The 20,372-nt window shown below is 44.5% G+C and overlaps 1 protein-coding gene across 3 annotated transcripts in view; it reads right to left on the bottom strand.

Moving 5' to 3' along the window:
* Positions 1-20,372, bottom strand: part of PPP2R3A (protein phosphatase 2 regulatory subunit B''alpha) — a 168,549-nt gene that overhangs the window by 77,499 nt on the left and 70,678 nt on the right. For all 3 annotated transcript variants that reach the window (XM_034780490.1, XM_034780488.1, XM_034780491.1), the window contains one exon: positions 3,248-3,508. In XM_034780490.1, coding sequence (XP_034636381.1) covers positions 3,248-3,508 — 261 coding nt within the window. The remainder of the gene's footprint in view (positions 1-3,247; positions 3,509-20,372) is intronic.

Raw genomic sequence — 20,372 nt, 5'->3', positions numbered from 1 at the left:
ACCCCCTGACACCCCCCCCAGAACTCCTGACCCATCTAAACCCCTCTGCTCCCTGTCCCCTGACTGCTCCGATCCCTCTCCCCACCCCTGCCACCTGACAGCCCCCCCCGAACTCCCAAACACCCCCCCCGCTCCTTGTCCCCTGACTGCCCCCTCCTGGGACCCCTGCTCCTAACTGCCCCCCAGAACCCCATCCCCTACCTAAGCCTCCTTGCTCCTTGTCCCCTGACTGCCCCCTCCTGAGACCCCCCCACCTGTACTCTGACTGCCCAAAACCTTATACCCCCTACCCCCAGACAGCCCCCCCTGAACTCCTGACCCATCCAACCCTCCCCCTGCTCCCTGTCTCTTGACTACCCCCCCCAGAACCTCCCTGCCACTTCTCTGACCCCCGGCCCCCTTACTGTGCTGCAGAGCGGCGCACTCGGCAGCGGGGGAGGGGAGCAGGGTCGGAGCTCCAGACTGCCGGAGGCCGAGGCGAACGGCCAGACGGCGATCTGCGAATGCAGGGGGGAGGGGGAGGGAGGGAGAGGAGGGGAGTGGTGTCAAGTTGCAGGAGAGAGGAGGGGGAAGTGGAGGAGGGGCTTTGGCTGCCGGAGCCCTGTGCGAGTGGCACAATCCGGCCAGCTGCCCTGTAAGCCCTGCGTGCTCTGCATGGGAGGAAATCCGGACATTGACAAATTCCCCCCGAACGCTATTTTTAACTGAAAAAAGCCGGACATGTCCGGGGGAATCCGGACGAATGGTAACCCTACTATGTGACATAGCAGGAGTAGATAGCCCAGCTCTGTTGTAGCTCCAGCCCCTATCGTTCCTCTCCAGAGAGTGAGATGGGTAACTGCTCCTCCTCTCTGAAGGCCTTTGTCGAGTCATACTATCCCTGCTTTGTCTCAAAATCTCCATGAGACCACTGGGAAACCACGAGCTCCGCTGGCAACAGCATGCCAATAACACTCAACTCTCTATCTCATTCTCAACTGATGCAACCACCACCAAGAGGTCAGAATGCCTTAGGCTGACCAGATAGCAAGTGTGAGAAATCGGGACGGGGATGGGGGGTAATAGGAGCCTATATAAAAAAAGCCCCAAATATCAGGACTGTCCCTATAAAATCGGGACATCTGGTCACCCTAGAATGCCTACAAGAGATCGTCTCTTGGATGAGGAGCAGCTGGCTCAAGCTGAATCCAGGCACAACCAAAGTGATTCTGGTTGGAAAGGGGAAATGCTAGGAAGCACTAATTGAGAAACAAGCCCCACCTTCCACTGAAAGCCTCTCTCACAGGCTTATCTTTTTTTATGTTGAACAAAGTTTTCTCCTTGGCGCCCTCCACTAACTTTTTCCTGTGGTTGTCCCTCTTCCTACCAGAGCACCAGCCAGCTGAATAACTACTTTTGGATGTGACCATCCTGATTTCAGTCCACTGTACATGAGCCAGGACTAGGTATGCAATGAGAAAGGACAGAGATTCACACTGTGCTGTTTTATTAATAAAGGCTGCTAGTTCTATTGCACTTCCTTCAGAACCCTGAATCTAGAGTCATATCAGTACTACTGTATTGCAGCAGTGGACCTTGTCACAGCTTGATGCCATCAGATAATGTGCTGACCCAGGGATGTCTCGATGTACCATTGATTGAAGCACTGGTCTCCTCTGCACAGCCATGCTGCTTTTTCTGTTTTGAGTCTGACAAGGCCCCAACAGACACCTTTGCTGCCCTTGCATGACACATAATGCGAGTCATTAAACCTTTTTGTCCCACTCTTGATGGTTTCCTGGGCATCTTTTCAGAGGGTGCGTTCTGACAGCTGCTGTCATCTTTATTACAAAGCCAGTCTCAGTCTCCCCAAAATTTTTGCTCATGAAACTAGAATGCCCCTCCTGGATGAAGTGTCACTGTTCCAGCTACAGCATCAATGAACAACGTATATTGAATAAATGAGAATTTATGTTATGGTTGCTATACCATTAACAGCGTGAGGAGAGTACATGCTTGAAACATGAAAGAATAGGGTAATGTGGCCAATTGTTCCTGAACCAGGTGTTGTGTTCCCCAGATCCAGGCTCTTATTTGCTGACTGTTAGAACTCTAAAGCTGCTGAACTCCTATGTCTGCATTATACAAACTGAGCATCCAAGGATCAGTGCAACATGGGGTTTAGCTGGCCATATCCCTCTTCTGCTAATCATGTGCTAAAAGAGACTGTTGTGCTGGAGGTGGTGTTACCAAGCAGTGTTCCTACTAGAAACCTGCCTGAACCCCTAGGGTATGTACTCGGCATGACGAGTCTGTGCCGCTGCTCACCATTGTCCATGCTACCCTGGGTACACTACTATTTTTAGCATGCTATCTCAATGAGAGCTGGTGTAAGTACATCTACATACGCTGGGAATCACAGCCCTAGCTTCAAGTGTAATCATAGCCATAGAGTAGGCCTGCTTCATGCCACCTCAGGATCACAGTGGCAGAAAGCTGAGCTCAAATGAGGCAACTGGTAATGTCTGCAGTTGAAGTACACCAGCACTCCTCCCTAGTGGCACAGACTAGCACCAATGCATCTGGGGACCTGGATCTGTGACAGGTTTCCAGTCAAAACTAACCAACAGCGTGAATTCCTAGTTTCAGATCCTGAATGCTCATAATGAAGCACTCATTAAAAATATAAAGGCTAAAAATTATAGAAGTTTGGTGATTAATTTCAAATTACAAATAAAGTTGAGAAAACCTGAACCTGTTATGGACAATTAGTGAACAGAAAAACAGGCAAAGGATTAGTTCCTGATCTCACACCAGTCTAATCCTGGTATAAACCCATTTATTCCAACAGTTAGTCTGGATTTGCACCAGCATAAGTGAGGTCAGAATTTAGCTCTATATGCCCTGGACAAATTATTTGCAACTATGCTGTATGTAACAGTTGTGAATGTGTTCTTTGCTAAACTCCTTTGCATTTCTAAGAGGTCTGCCTGTTGGCCAGGGAAGCTGCCATTTTGTGAGTCAGATCTGACTCAGTGTGTATCAGAGGTGACACACTTCATCCTTCCCCCCGGAAACTTTAATTGTGTTCATTCTTGTTTTGTTGTTTCCTTAATCTAACGTAAGTCATTCAAACTGTAAGTACATTTGCTCATTGTGCACTGAAAAATATAAAACTGCAACTAGAATTAAGCAAATAGTTAATAAATGTAATTAATGTTTCACTGTCCCCCAAACTGTGAGTGACCCACTGAATGGCTACATTTACCTTGGCAATTTTCCCCATTTCATAAATGTTGGCTCTCTCATCTTCAAACTCAGTAAAGGATGCTTCGATCCTGGCAATGGTCTCCTCGTGATTGTTGCAGACACTTGGAAGCCCTTTGGGGAAGTAGAAACGTGGAATGTTTATGGACACAGGGGCACTGATAAGGACTTTATTCACAGTCACAAGAGATCGTGGACTGACTGCTGACTTCAAAGGGGCTGGGGATGGAGTCCCAAGCTTCTTCTCTTGTTTATTTTGAACCTGAAAAGATAATGCAAGAAATAAATACTTTTCCTACCATATGAAGTAAAAAAAAAAGGGGGGGGGGGCGGGACCCTCCTGTTCCGAATGCACAAGACATTAACAAGCATCAAAAATACTTAGTAAGTCATGGGTGTGTCTAAAGTGATACAAAAGTCCCATATCAAAATTATTATTATTAATGTTGCAAAGTCAAACATCCAAAAGCTAGGAGATGCCAGATTAAAGCTGTCTGTACAACCTTAGCTCCGTCCCTCGGTACATGTGCATTATGATACAAATTTCAATTACATATTACTTTTTCCACAGGACCTCTGCCTCATTCAGTGCACAGGATGGCTGGTGTTCAGGGAGTGAAGCCCCTGTTCAATATTTATTTTCATCCTCATCATTCAGTGTGTGGCCCCCATGGCTGGTTAACTGCACAGCAGCCAACTCCTGCACTGAATGAGTTGTTGGGCTTTTCTGTTTGTTTGTTTGTTTCCTCATGGAAATAGAAGCTTATTTCTATGGGGTTCATCACTACAGTTCCTGAGGGCCTGAATTCACCCTCATAACAGACACACGAGGCAGGGCAGTATTATTATCCCCTTTTCCAGATAGAAAAACTGAGGCCCAAAGAGATTAAAGCCAAGATTTGCAAGAGTGTCTCATAATTCTAGGAGCCTTAGTGACTGGGTGCCCAAACTGAGATGCCCAAGACCTGATTTTTCAGAGATGATGAGCACTGGCAGATGCCATGGACTTCAATTGGAATTGTGAGCTGTCAGCACTTTTGAAAATTGTTCTCAAGGAGGGCACCCAGGAGACAAGGAACACAGAATTAGTAGTCTCATCTGAAAAGTCTGGTTTACGGTCCCAGCTCAGAAGAGTATTTCTTTGTAGGAAAGGCATTTAAGCAGATAGCTCAGAACAAGACTTGAGCATGTGCTTAAGTGCTTTCCTGAATCTGGGCCTAGGTTATTTGCCTAACACCACACAGGAAATCTGGGGCAGAACCAGAGATAGAAGCTGGTAGTCCTGTGTCCTAGTCCACAAGAGCATCCTTTCACTCCCTGCAGACCCCTGCCTCATTCACTACGCAATCTCATCCCATTCACCATTCTGCCTATAATGGATTACAGTTATTAGTGAGGCACAGTAGGCCATCCCTTTAATGAACCTCTGTAGTCTTTTAGTTCTGTTCACTTTAATATTTTCTGGAGAAAAGTCATTAAAATTATAAGCCTGAGCATATTCTAATTTTAAGTACTTTTGGAAAACCTAAATTATGAGGTTGTAAATTTAGAATTAAAAAAAAAAAAAAAAAACTTTTTTTTTTTTTTTAAAGACAGGACATGGGGATCTTTGTTCTGGGGCTTTCTTAAACACTTTTAATGTGAAATAGTAGAAAATAGTCATCAGATTACACATTGATAAATAATACCTTATTTTTGTTGGAAAAAGACAAAGTTATTAACCATTAACTAGCTTACTCAGCTAGTTTACAGTAACATGGCAGAAACAGAGGGCTGATGAGCCCACCTGTGATGTCAACATTCCCCTGATACCGAACAGTCTCTTGTCCAGTCTTCTAACTATAGAACCAAACATAGGGTGGCCATTTTTCCTGGGAGATGCCTGGCTTCAGTTCCATTGTGAGCAATGGGAAATAGCAGACAACTTTACTAGGGACAGTATCATTGCCACATGCAACAACTACATGAGAGGGAGTCTCATGGAGGCTAATTGGATAACCATATATTATTTAAAAAAAAAATAAACTTTAAGCTTCCTGTCTGTTTTTTCAATGTCTTTATTTGAAACATTTTTAAAAGACAAGGAACTTCAAATAAAAAACACTCTGTGTAAATCAGTTAAGGTTGCCAAGAGACAACAATGCCAAATATAAAACCACAAAACCCAAGAAATACAGAATAAAGCCGTGTGCACACATCCATTACCTTCTCCCACATTCTCACCCAAAGATATGCTCACAGTCAAATCCTCTAGCAAATCAGCCCTACTGAACTATAGTCACCAAGATGACAACAAACAACCTTAACTCTGCCCTCTGAGGAATGCATAAAAAACATAATGCAAGTCTGTCTCATGGATAAGATACATAGTAGCCCACAAATCAAAGATCACACATCCATACTGCTAAAAAATATGTAGCCAAAAGAACCCCAGTGACGGGAAAAAAATACTAGCATCATTATACTATTGTTTACAATTCTAGTATTACACAGACATTCGTTATAAGAGGTGTCAATGCTTCTAAGAAGAAACACCACCAGGCTCAGAACCCCAAACAGCAGAAAGTAAAGATACACCCCACAGGGACACTGCTCTCCTTGGCATAGGGCCTGTGGGCTCAATCCTTTCCTGACAGCAGGGTTCTAGAGTAGGGCAGGTGGCCCTGGGAAGATGGAACTCAATGAGAGGAGGAAGCAGAAGGCCTTTTTTGGGTGGTGGAGGGAGATGAAGGGACCTTCTGTGTTAGTATGCCTCCTCGCCCTCCAGCGACTATTGCTGCCCAGGGGCAGTCACCTCACTTGGAGTCTGGGAACCTTTTCCTTCTAGAAGCCATCCCAGTACCCTGAAGTGATGTAGGCAGGCTCTCTTCCTGTCCTGTCCATCTGCTGCCTTCCTATGGCTCTTCCTCCTCCTCCGCACCCAGGTGTCAGGAGGTATGATGGGAGGAAGTCATATTTATTTAATTTTTAGTGGTTTCACTTAAAATATTTGTTTAAAGGAGCTGGTAAGTAAATGTTAGAATAGTTTTGGTTACTGTTTGCTAAAATTATTCCAAATACTTTTAGGAAGAAGGAATCTTGTTTACTTTAATTAAATAGAAGTAGAATTTATGGGTGGCTAATGAGGTAGCCACTCGTCTTTGCTGCTTTTGGTATTTTCTAGGAACATGGAATCTTTTTCCTAACACATTTTAAAGACTTTAACTTGCCAGGGAATCGTTTTTAAAAAGTGAAAGCAATGCAATTGCTGGAGCCTCTCTGATTGCAATTTTCCATTCAGTTTGCTGGCACACCGTGCTGTCTGTCCCACCGAGTCCTGTAAAGCTAGCCTCTCAGAGATGGTGGGGCAGGGGGGAGGGGGGTGGGAGGAGGCGAGAGGATTTCTTATCTCCTAACTCTCTCTTCACTTTTCCCCCTGTAAGCAGAGAGGACTTCTTCCCTCCACAGGATTCCCTTTCATCGCAGAGTGGGCATGTGTGTGTACATGTACACTTGCAAACCACAACATAGTAATACACAGGTTCTATATGGGAGCTCCGAGAGCTCAAAGGACAGTCTTTCTGAGCCTCTCCAATTCTCTTCTCCTCCTCACAACACAGAAGCAGGAGGAGACCTGCACCAGCCTTCAGTAACTTCCGATTCACTCAGTACGAGTTTTCAAAGCTGAGGCAGCGTGGTTAGTGAATCAAGCCTTAGATATGGACTCAGGACACCTGGACAGTGGTGCTGGAACAATCTGCACAGCAGGGGTGCTGAGAGCCATTTAGCCAAACTGTAAACCCTGTATATAATGGAAAACCCTTCAAGCCAGGGGGTGTGGCAGCAGCCCTATTTCTAGCACCCATGCACCTGGGTTCTACTCCCAGCTCTGCACTGACCTGCTGGGTGACCTCAGGCAAGTCATTCCCTTCCCTGAGTCTCTGGTTCCCCTGACTCCCTAGTTTGTCCTTCCTACACGGCCGCCCAGAGGATTCAGGGGGCCTGGGGCAAAGCAATTTTGGGGACCCCTTCCATAAAAAAAGTTGCAATACTATAGAATACTATATTCTTGTGGGGGTCCCTGTGGAGTCCGGGGCCTGGGGCAAATTGCCCCAATTGCCCCCCCCTCTGGGCGGCCCTGCCTTCCTATCTGGGGTGAGTTTTTCTGGAAGCACCAGTCTCTTACTATATGTCCATACAGTGCTCAGTGCAATGGGAAATCTCAGCAGGGGCCTCTAACATGTAACATTAGTGCAAATAATAATAACTGAAATAGAGGCTGTGACAATCCCAGCATTGCCAACTCTTGTGGTTTTACTGTGAGCCTCGCAATAACTGATATTTTACTTAAAGCATTTAAGCAAGTAGGAAAATAAGTAGGTATTTTACTTATTTATTTTAACATGACTCCAGTTCCTAGAGTCATGTTACTATGTGCAAATTTCAGCTTTCACTGAAAAAATTAAGTGACATTTCTAGCACTCATGCCTGTGCAGAAATATAGAAAAAACATGATCCACGTGAACAGAATGGCCCAGAAACCAGAAGGGTAAGAAAAAGAACCCAAAGCATATTACTTGTTTTAAAGGGGCCTGACTCTTCTTTTTAACGTTTGGGGTTTGTGATACTGCTTTCTATCCAGCCCCATCCCCCATAACCACAGGACCAAAGATATCAAAGGAAGGTTTGAAAGCTAGAAGCCTCTGGGAAGTGGCTGAGCCTTCATCAGTGGGCGGGGCATTCATACAGGCCAGGGCTTTATAAAGCAGCGCACAAGCGACCAGTAACCTTTGCGAACAGGGGCTGCTAACAGGGAGTTTCGCAAGGGAGTTTGGAAGGGGAGCAGGAAGGGGGCGAGGGTCCCTTGCCGGTTCCATCTGTTTTCTCTTGATTCCCCTTAATACCTATAAAGCAACTACATTCATAACTGTTTGCTTAAACAACCCTTTCAGCTGACAGGGGGCTGCAGACGGGAGTTTGACAGAGGGAGGCTTACGATGGTTAGGAAGACCCGCAAAACCTGTGCCAGCACTGCTACTGTCTCCTCCACCTGTGCCTGTAGCCAGACAGAGCGCCTGAGCATGGTTGCCTCTACCCAGATCCTGGTGTGGTTTTGCAAAGACTGTAACTTGCAATTTCCACTTACTGATATCCAGGCTGCGGGGACCATCCAATGTGAGAGGTGCCTGCTGGTGGAATCTCTCAGGCAGCAGGTGGGAGAGCTACAGGAGGAGGTGGCTAGGTTGAGGAGCATCCGTATCCACGAGCAATTCCTCGACAGTGTCCAGGTGGAGACAGCTGAGGTAGCTGTCCCAGTACACAGGACTGCTGATACACCACTGGTGGAGGAGGAGATGGCTCAGGGTGGACACTGGCAGCTGGTTACTTCTGGCAGCAGGCAGTGCTCCACCCTTGCTCCGAACCCTCCTGCCGTGGTTATAGGTAACCGTTATGCTCTTCTTGATACAGGAAAGAAGGAATCACTCCCTACAGTAAAGGAGGAGAAGCCTCGTACCCCTAAGGCTGGAAAGTCTGCTGCCACCACTGCGAATAGGAAACGTAGGGTAGTGGTGGTCGGAGACTCTCTGCTGAGGGGGACAGAGGCGCCCATCTGTCGCCCTGACATTTCATCTCGGGAGGTATGCTGCCTGCCGGGGGCCCGTATCCGAGACGTTACGGAGGCATTGTCGAGGATTATCCAGCCCTCTGACTACTACCCCATGCTACTCATCCATGTGGGCACAAATGATACTGCGCGGTGTGACACTGAGCGGATCAAGAGTGACTACAGGGCTCTGGGAGTACGGGTGAAGGAGTTTGGAGCGCAGGTGGTATTCTCTTCAATTCTTCCTGTCAAAGGTAGGGGCCCGGGCAGAGACAGATGCATCATGGAGGTGAATGCCTGGCTGCGAAGATGGTGTCGCCAGGAGGGCTTTGGCTTCCTAGACCACGGGATGCTATTCGAGGAAGGACTGCTAGGCAGAGATGGCGTTCACCTTTCGAGGAGAGGAAAGACCCTAATCGGGCACAGACTGGCTAACCTAGTGAGGAGGGCTTTAAACTAGGTTCGACGGGGACAGGTGAGCAAAGCCCACAGGTAAGTGGGGAACATGGAGACCGGGGAGATGGGTCGGAAACGAGAGGGAGTGTGGGCTATATTGGCAGAGAGAAAGGAGAGTCAGGACAAAACTGGGAGGAAAGATCAAACCAGTATCTTAGATGCCTATATACAAATGCGAGAAGTATGGGGAATAAGCAGGAAGAACTGGAAGTGCTAATAAATAAATACAACTATGACATTGTTGGCATCACTGAAACTTGGTGGGATAATACACATGATTGGAATGTTGGTGTGGATGGGTACAGCTTGCTCAGGAAGGATAGACAGGGGGAAAAGGGAGGAGGTGTTGCCTTTTATATTAAAAATGTACACACTTGGACTGAGGTAGAGATGGACATAGGAGACGGAAGTGTTGAGAGTCTCTGGGTTAGGCTAAAAGGGGTAAAAAACAAGGGAGATGTCATGCTAGGAGTCTACTACAGGCCACCTAACCAGGTGGAAGAGGTGGATGAGGCTTTTTTCAAGCAAATAACAAAATCATCCAAAGCCCAAGATTTGGTGGTGATGGGGGACTTCAACTATCCGGATATATGTTGGGAAAATAACACAGCGGGGCACAGACTATCCAACAAATTCTTGGACTGCATTGGAGACAACTTTTTATTTCAGAAGGTTGAAAAAGCTACTAGGGGGGAAGCTGTTCTAGACTTGATTTTAACAAATAGGGAGGAACTCGTTGAGAATGTGAAAGTAGAAGGCAGCCTGGGTGAAAGTGATCATGAAATCATAGAGTTTGCAATTCTAAGGAAGGGTAGAAGGGAGAACAGCAAAATAGAGACAATGGATTTCAGGAAGGCGGATTTTGGGAAGCTCAGAGAGCTGATAGGTAAGGTCCCATGGGAATCAAGACTGAGGGGAAAAACAACTGAGGAGAGTTGGCAGTTTTTCAAAGGGACACTATTAAGGGCCCAAAAGCAAGCTATTCCGCTGGTTAGGAAAGATAGAAAATGTGGCAAAAGACCACCTTGGCTTAACCATGAGATCTTGCACGATCTAAAAAATAAAAAGGAGTCATATAAAAAATGGAAACTAGGACAGATTACAAAGGATGAATATAGGCAAACAACACAGGAATGCAGGGGCAAGATTAGAAAGGCAAAGGCACAAAATGAGCTCAAGCTAGCTACGGGAATAAAAGGAAACAAGAAGACTTTTTATCAATACATTAGAAGCAAGAGGAAGACCAAAGACAGGGTAGGCCCACTGCTTAGTGAAGAGGGAGAAACAGTAACAGGAAACTTGGAAATGGCAGAGATGCTTAATGACTTCTTTGTTTCGGTCTTCACCGAGAAGTTTGAAGGAATGCCTAACATAGTGAATACTAATGGGAAGGGGGTAGGTTTAGCGGATAAAATAAAAAAAGAACAAGTTAAAAATCACTTAGAAAAGTTAGATGCCTGCAAGTCACCCGGGCCTGATGAAATGCATCCTAGAATACTCAAGGAGCTAATAGAGGAGGTATCTGAGCCTCTAGCTATTATCTTTGGAAAGTCATGGGAGACGGGAGAGATTCCAGAAGACTGGAAAAGGGCAAATATAGTGCCCATCTATAAAAAGGGAAATAAAAACAACCCAGGAAACTACAGACCAGTTAGTTTAACTTCTGTGCCAGGGAAGATAATGGAGCAAGTAATTAAGGAAATCATCTGCAAACACTTGGAAGGTGGTAAGGTGATAGGGAACAGCCAGCATGGATTTGTGAAGAACAAATCATGTCAAACCAATCTGATAGCTTTCTTTGATAGGATAACGAGCCTTGTGGATAAGGGTGAAGCGGTGGATGTGGTATACCTAGACTTTAGTAAGGCATTTGATACGGTCTCGCATGATATTCTTATCGATAAACTAGGCAAATACAATTTAGATGGGGCTACTATAAGGTGGGTGCATAACTGGCTGGATAACCGTACTCAGAGAGTTGTTATTAATGGTTCCCAATCCTGCTGGAAAGGCTTAACGAGTGGGGTACCGCAGGGGTCTGTTTTGGGACCGGCTCCGTTCAATATCTTCATCAACGACTTAGATACTGGCATAGAAAGTACGCTTATTAAGTTTGCGGATGATACCAAACTGGGAGGGATTGCAACTACTTTGGAGGACAGGGTCATAATTCAAAATGATCTGGACAAATTGGAGAAATGGTCTGAGTTAAACAGGATGAAGTTTAACAAAGACAAATGCAAAGTGCTCCACTTAGGAAGGAAAAATCAATTTCACACATACAGAATGGGAAAAGACTGTCTAGGAAGGAGTACGGCAGAAAGGGATCTAAGGGTTATAGTGGACCACAAGCTAAATATGAGTCAACAGTGTGATGCTGTTGCAAAAAAAGCAAACATGATTCTGGGATGTATTAACAGGTGTGTTGTGAGCAAGACACGAGAAGTCATTCTTCCGCTCTACTCTGCTCTGGTTAGGCCTCAGCTGGAGTATTGTGTCCAGTTCTGGGCGCCGCATTTTAAAAAAGATGTGGAGAAATTGGAAAGGGTCCAAAGAAGAGCAACAAGAATGATTAAAGGTCTTGAGAACATGACCTATGAAGGAAGGCTGAAAGAATTGGGTTTGTTTAGTTTGGAAAAGAGAAGACTGAGAGGGGACATGATAGCAGTTTTCAGGTATCTAAAAGGGTGTCATAAGGAGGAGGGAGAGAACTTGTTCACCTTAGCCTCTAAGGATAGAACCAGAAACAATGGGTTTAAACTGCAGCAAGGGAGGTCTAGGTTGGACATTAGGAAAAAGTTCCTAACTGTCAGGGTGGTTAAACACTGGAACAAATTGCCTAGGGAGGTTGTGGAATCTCCGTCTCTGGAGATATTTAAGAGTAGGTTAGATAAATGTCTATCAGGGATGGTCTAGACAGTATTTGGTCCTGCCATGCGGGCAGGGGACTGGACTCAATGACCTCTCGAGGTCCCTTCCAGTCCTATAATCTATGAATCTATGAATCACCTCCATCAGGAACAAGATTTCTCTAGGGAGCTGAAACATTCCTGACTCAACCCAGAACCCTCTGGTCCTGGACCATCACAACACAGGGTGGCCCCCTTCTCTTCTCTCCCCTCCTCTCCATTATAGGCATAGACTCACATCATTCATAAAATTCCTTTACACAGTATGGGGCACAAGACTTTATCAACTCTGCCCTCCCACACAAACGGCCCTGGCCTCTGGGCAATCTTCTCACTCCCCAGCTATCTGGTGCATCACAACCTCACGGGCACAGACAGCGAGACCTTGCACAACCTCCATATCGCCAGCCCCAAGTATTCAAAAGTGATGAATAAGAAAATTAGCTTAAAAGTAGAGCTGTCAATTAATTGCGGTTAACTCATACAATTAACTCAAAAATTAATTGTGATTAAAAAAATTAATCATGATTAATCGCAGTTTTAATCACACAGTTAAACACTAGAATACCAATTGAAATGTATTAAATATTTTGAATGTTTGTCTACATTTTCCAATATATTAATTTCAATTACAACGGAGAATACAAAGTAGAGAGTGCTCACTTTATAGCATTTTTATTACAAATATTTGCACTGTAAAAATGGCAAACAAAAGAAATAGTATTTTTCAATTCACCTCTTGTGTCAGAGACCTGAAGCCTGAACCAAAGTACTTCCAGGCATTGCTAAGCAAAAGCTGGGCTGTGAGTCAGAGGCAGGCCCTGCTCACAGAAGTTGGCGAGAAGAGGGTTGTTAGAAGCAGGTGCATTCACATATAAGTGTTAATAAGAGGAACTTATGCCAAGATGGCACCTGGACATCCCGATACGAGGACACTCCACAGACATAACAAGGAACAGGCAGGTGCATCTTAAAGACAGGGTCAAAAGGACAGCATGATGGATAGATCTGTTTGTTTGAAACAACATGATCAAAGGGGAAGACAGCACCCTAATGAGCCAAGAGGCTGTACCTAAATACATCAGTAGGGATGAGTAATCTGTCCTGTAACTGTATAAAAGTAGGTCCCGGAGTGCGCATCTTTGTCTGGCCAAGGGGGCAGTGGAAAGTCCCGCCACTGACTGAGCTGGTCCATTGCCAGGGATCACAAATTCGTAGCATGTCTTGTAGAGTCTACGGGAAACTATTACTATGCTTCATTTGACAATAAACCTGGCTCGGGTTCCTTCGTACCTTACTAGAGTCTGTGGTCTTTGGGGGTTCTCTCAGGGTTTGCTGTGTCAGCTATCTGCGTAGAGCCGGGGCTGCACACAGAGGGAACACGCACGCAGCCGACTGTTATCATCATCGAACAAGAGCAGAGCATCACACTGGTAGCTACTGACAACAACAAATACTGTAGCGCAATCTCTTTATCATGAAAGTGCAACTTAAAAATGTAGATTTTTTTGTTACATAACTGCACTCACAAACAAAACAATGTTAAACTTTAGAGCCTACAAGTCCACTCAGTCCTATTTCTTGTTCAGCCAGTCGCTAAGACAAACACGTTTGTTTACATTTACGGGAGATAATGCTGCCCGCTTCTTATTTACAAATGTCACCTGAAAGTGAGAACAGCCGTTCACATGGCACTTTTGTAGCCGGCACTGCAAGGTATTTACATGCCAGATATGCTAAACATTTGTATGCCCCTTCATGCTTTGGCTACGATTCTAGAAGACATGCTTCCATGTTGATGATGCTCTTTAAAAAAATAATGCATTAATTAAATTTGTGGCTGAACTCCTTGGGGGGGGGAACTGTATGTCTCCTGCTCTGTTTTACCCGCATTCTGCCATATATTTCATGTTACAGCCGTCTTAGATGACAATCCAACACGTGTTGTTCGTTTTAGGAACATTTTCACTGCAGATTTGACAAAACACAAAGAAGGTACCAATGTGAGATTTCTAAAGATAGCTACATCACTCAACCCCAGGTTTAAGAATCTGAAGTGCCTTCCAAAATCTCAGAGAGATGAGGTGTGGAACATGCTTTCAGAAGTCTTAAAAGAGCAACACTCCGATGCAGAAACTACAGAACTCAAACCATCAAAAAAGAAAATGCTGGTGGCATCTGATTCAGATGATGAAAATGAACATGTGTCGGTCTGCACTGCTTTGGATGGTTATCGAGCAGAACCTGTTATCATCCTCTGGAATGATGGTTGAAGCATGAAGGGACATATGAATCTTAAGTGCATCTGGCACATAAATATCTTGCAATGCTGGCTACAACAATGCCATGCAAACGCCTGTTCTCACTTTCAGGTGATATTGTAAACAAGAAGTGGGCAGCATTATCTCCTGCAAATGTAAACGAACTTGTTTGTCTGAGTGATTGGCTGGACAAGAAGTAGGACTGAGTGGACTTGTAGGCTCTAAAGTTTTACATTGTTTTATTTTTGAATGTAGTTCATTTTTGTACATAATTCTACGCTTGTAAGTTCAACTTTCACGATAAAGAAGATTGCACTACAGTACTTGTATTAGATGAATTGAAAAATACTATTTCTTTTGTTTTTTTACAGTGCACATATTTACTTTTAAGGAGGACTGTCAAGCGATTAAAAAAATTAATTGCTGTTAAACAATAATAGAATATCATTTATTTAAATAGTTTTTGATATTTTCTATATTTTCAAATATATAAAGTGAGCACTATACGCTTTGTATTCTGTGTTGTAATTGAAATCAATATATTTGAAAATATAGAAAATATCAAAAACTATTTAAATAAATGATATTCTATTATTGTTTAACAGCAATTAATTTTTTTAATCGCTTGACAGTCCTCCTTAAAAGTAATGAGATTTAAAAATTATACATGCTGGGTTCTCTTCTTTGCCTTCTGTTTTCTCAGCTTTCGTACACATTCACTTCACCTTTTCAAGCTTCTTCCACAATCATGAGGGCTAGAAACTGAATCTTTTTTTTTTAAATGAAAGCTGAGATTTTCATGTAATCTACTGTAGTGAGCAGCTGAGACATGTCTCTCGGTGGTGCCTTAGAAATGGCTGAGAGACTCTGGACTTTGGAGTTTGAGCAGTCCTGCAGTTTGAAGTCTCAGAGTGGTTAATGCAGGGAACAGCAACCTTTGGCACGCGGTTCACCAGGATAAGCACCTTGGCGGCTGGGTCGGTTTGTTTACCTGCCGCATCCATAGGTTTGGCCAATCACGGCTCCCACTGGCCGCGATTCGCTGCTCTAGGCCAATGGGGGCGGCGGGAAGCGGCGGCGAGCACAGCCCTTGGCCCACGCCACTTCCTGCAGCCCCCATTGGCCTGGGACTGCAAACTGCGGCGAGTGGGAGCCGCGATCAGCCGAACCTGTGGACATGGCAGGTAAACAAACCGGCCCGGTTCGCCAGGGTGCTTACCCTGGCGAGCCACGTGCCAAAGGTTGCCATCCCCTGGGTTAATGGCTCCCTGGTGGCGAGGGGTGGAGCTGAGCTGATCTAAGCAGGGAGACTTGGTGTAAAAAGTCACTTGCCAGGCAAGCTTGAGAGCCATGAACAGAGGCAGCTAACAGGGAAGTTTCAAAGGGGGTCTGGAGAGGGAGCAAGAGAGGCTTTCCTTTCAGGTTCAGGTCTATGTGCAATTTCAAGGTGGCCAGCAATGGAACAGTGGGGGTGACCTGCAATGGATGCGCCATGTTTTCTTTCCTGCCTGAAGTGAGAAGGGACTTCTGTGCATAAAGTACAAGTTAAGTGGCTGTGCTGGAGGGAAAGATTCTTGGATTGGATGAGCAAGAAGAGACACTCCTGAGAATCAGAGATACTGAGGTGTTCTTAGACAGCCAGGCTCAGGAAATATTGGTCCTCCAGGTTCAAGAAAGAATGGAGCTGACCACCAAAAAGTCACAGAGAGAAGAAGTCAGAGAGGAGACCTGGCAGTTTATAATCAGAGGCAAGAGATCATGGCGACAGCCTACAAAGCTGGAGACAGAGGAGGATGGACAGGCTGTGATTGTCACAGAGAAGTAGTCCAGGAGGAATTTCACACAGCTAGAATTTTCCAATCAATATCAAGTCTTCAACATGAAAATTGTGGAAGCCACCTCTCAAGATCAGAACAGAGAGATGTATGGGACATATGTGTAGCTCACAGCTCGGCCCAACCTATAAGAAAAACAGGCTTGCCCATACGGAGTTCTCCAACAATCTAAGGAAGACAAACGATCCTTGTTTGGGATTCAGGACTCAGAAGAATCTAAAACATTCTGCAAAGGACCAGGGCCAGCTCCAGCTTTTTTGCCGCCCTAAGCAGCAAACAGGGAAAAAAAAAAAAATAAAGCCGCAATTGGCGGCACTTCGGCAGCTGCTCTACCGCGCTGCTTCCCGGCAGAGGGACTGAGGGACCCGCTGCCGAATTGCCGCCGAAGGCCAGGACATGCCGCCCCTTTCCATTGGCCGCCCCAAGCACCTGCTTCTTGCGCTGGTGCCTGTAGCCGGCCCTGCAAAGGACAAGCGGACAACAGGACAGTGTGCTGCCATCCCAATGCCAAGACACAAGTCGTCACTCCAAGATTAGATAGGCTTTGGAAATCAACAGGCAAGGATCAACTGGTGACGGTTCATATTGGCACTAATGACACTGCCTTTCAGGATCTCTCACAGAGAATAGGGAATTTTAGAAGCGTGCTAAAGAAGAATGTCCAACCAATCTTCTCTGGGATACTTCCTGTCGTGCAAGCAAAGGAAGACAGAAGGCAGAAGATTCTGGAAGTGAACCTCTGGCTAGGTAAGTGGTTTAGGGTGGAAGGTTTTGGTTTTGTGGAACATTGCTCCATCTTCTATGGGAAGAGGAAGCAGTATAGTTTTGATGCTCTCCGTGTGAGCAGAATCTCCTTGGGAACTAGCTGGCTAGAGTAGTCAGGAGGGTGTTAAACCAATTACAAAGGGGGAAGAATAAAGACAGAAGATGTGAGCACTAATTTAGCCCAGAATCAAGATGCTGAAAACAAAAATTAATCAAGGAACCAAAGGACATGAGGAAATTCTTTAATTACCTGTATATCAATGTTAGCTTCCTGGGTAACAATTGGAATTGGAATTGCTCATTTATGAGCATAAATTTGACCTCGCTGGTATTATTGAAACCTGGTGGGATGATTCACACAATTGGAATGTTAAAATCTATTGCCATAATCTAGGAAGGATCAAGAGGGCAAAGAGGGAGGGAGAGAGGCTCTCTACATCAAAACTGACATTGCCTGTTTCCAAGTGTCTGATAACTCAGAAGAAAATGACCCTGAGTGCTTATGGATCAATGTCCTAACATAAAGCATAACATGTGGTATTAGTTGGTGTCTGCTACATACCACCAAACCACACTAGGAAACAGGATGAGTGGCTCCTAAACACCTATCTACAATGTGTAGGGGGAAAAAGCTGCATGATCATACGGGACTTCAATCTGAGTGACATGTGCTGAAGGTCTCCTGCTGCTAGTACTAAAACATCCTTGGAATTTCAAAAATTATAGATGATAATTTCCTAACTCAAAACCAGGGGGAATTTCTATATTAGACCTAGTCATAACAGATAAAGAGGAACTGATCACAGAACTAAAAATGACTGGTAGTTTCAGTACAAGTGATTATGACTTGATGACATTTATAATGTGCAAATAGAACAAAGTCCAGATCAGTAATACACACACACACACACTTGTTGCTTGTAGTCTGGGAGCCACCTCCTGAGCACCCCCTCATGGCTGAAGGTCGCTCTGCACTGGCCTGCCTCAGTTTCCCTCTCAGTGAGATAACAATGAGTTCAATTTAAGAGGCCACAAAGAGGAGCCGAACACTCTATTCTACATCAACATAGCTCTCTTTAGTGGAGCCTTCTAGAAAAGTGTTTGAACAACAGTTTACAGGCTCTTACTTCGGAGCCCAGGCAAAACTTTAAAAGTCCCAAAACAAAAAGTCTCCAGCAGCAGCTCCTTCTGTAAGGCCTCAGGCTTGCTCAGAGTCTCTCCCAAATGGAGAGCTTTGTAATTCCTTCTTTCTAGCTCTTCAAAGTCTCTCTTAGGCCTCCCTGCCTAGAAAGCTCTGTAGTCCCTTCTTTCTCTCGTTGGAGCTCCCAGCTGCTCTTTTATAGGGGAATCATCTGATCCCTCTCAGGTGTGTCTACTTAGTAACCACGGTTGGCTGACTCCAGGCCTCTAGGCCGTAAAGGTGCAAGCCACATTGTCACAGTGCTTTGAAAAGGGCGATTTAAAAAAGCTGAAAACAACTATGAGCCAAATCAGCTAGCAGGAAGTGTTTAATCAGAAAAATATGAATGATAATTGGGAATTGTTTAAGAATACCTTACACTAGATACCCAAAAAGCCACAATCGAGGAAGGCAGCCGAACTGGCAGCTATAAAAAACTTAAATATAAAAAATGGAAGAAAGGGCAAGTTGATAGCAATGAATATAATTCAGAAGCTAGGAATTGTAGAACATTGATAAGGGAAGCCAAGGGACACAAGGAGAAATCTATGGCGAGCAGAGTTAAGGTCAATAAGGAGTTATTTAAAGATATTAGAAACAAAATGAATCCTGACAATGATATTGGTCCATTAAATGATAGAATTATTAATAATAATGCAGAAAAGGCAGAAGTGTTCAATAAATATTTCTGTTCTATAGTGTGTGTGTGTGTGTGTGTGTAGAATGACATACAGATGCTCCCTGACTTATGCAAGTGTTCCGTTACAGAACGCCTTGCGTAAGTCGAATTTTGCGTAAGTCGGGAATGTATACCCAACAATTACGCGCAAAAAAAAAAATGCTTATGGAACTTTTTCCGTAAGTGTGGATTTGCGTAAGTCAGGTTTGCATAATCCGGGGAGCATCTGTAGTTATATCATATGATAACAAGCTTTCCATTCCACTAGTATCTCAAGAGGTTGTTAAACTGCAGTTACTAAAGTTAGACATTTTTTAACTTAGCAGGTCTGGATAATTTGCATCCAAGAGTTTTTAAAGGGCTGGCTAAGGAGCTTTCTGGACTATTAATGTTGTTTTTTAATAGATCTTGGAACACTGGGAAAGTTCCAGAAGACTGCTAGAAAACTAATGTGCCAATATTTGAAAAGCGTAAATGGGATGACATACATACACAGTTACAGACCTGTCAGTATTGCACAGACCCCTGGCAAGATAATGGAGAGGCTGATATGGGACTCTATTTATAAAGAATTAAAGAAGGGTAATATAATTAATGTCAATCAACACAGGTTTATGGAAAATAGATCCTGTAAAGCTAACTTGATATCTTTTTTTGATGAGATTACAAGTTTGGTTGATAAAGGTAACATTGTAGATGTAATATACTAAAGTCTTCTGTAAGGCATTTGAATTGGTACTGCACAACATTTTGATTAAAAAAACAAAGCAATATTAAATTAACACGGCGCATATTAAATAAATTAAAAGCTGTCTGATATGTTTTAAAAGGTAATTGTAAATGACGAATCATTATCAAGTGGATATGTTTCTAGTGTGAGCCCTCAGGGATTTGTTCTTGGCACTACACAAGGCTACGTCTTCACTGGGGGGGGGGGGTGTCGATTTAAGATACGCAGATGAATTCGATGTGTCCGAGCCGACTTACCCTGCTGTGAGGATGGCAGCAAATCGACCTCCGCAGCTCCTCCGTCGACGGCGCTTACTCCTACCTGCGCTGGTGGAGTACAAGCGTCGATTCAGGGATTGATTGTCGCGTCCTGACGAGACGCGATAATTCGATCCCCAAGAGATCGATTTCTACCCGCCGATTCAGGCGGGTAGTGAAGACGCAGCCAACACTACACTACTTACCATTTTAATCTATGACCTGGAAGAAAACAAAATCATCATTGATAACGACACAACAATGAGGGAGTGGTAAATAATGAAAAAGATAGGCCACTTACACAGAGCAATCTGGATCATTTGGTAAGCTGGGCACAAGCAAATAATATGCATTTCAATACAGCTAAATGTGTACATCTAAGAACAAGGAATATAGGCCATACTTACATAATGGAGGACTCTATCCTGGGAAGCAGTAATGCTGAGAAAGATTTGGAGGTCATAGTGAAT

Source organism: Trachemys scripta, chromosome 9, assembly GCF_013100865.1.
Source record: "Trachemys scripta elegans isolate TJP31775 chromosome 9, CAS_Tse_1.0, whole genome shotgun sequence".
Classification (NCBI taxonomy): domain Eukaryota; kingdom Metazoa; phylum Chordata; order Testudines; family Emydidae; genus Trachemys; species Trachemys scripta.
The sequence above is the reverse complement of the archived record's forward strand: the minus strand, read 5'-3'. Positions and strand labels throughout refer to the sequence as shown.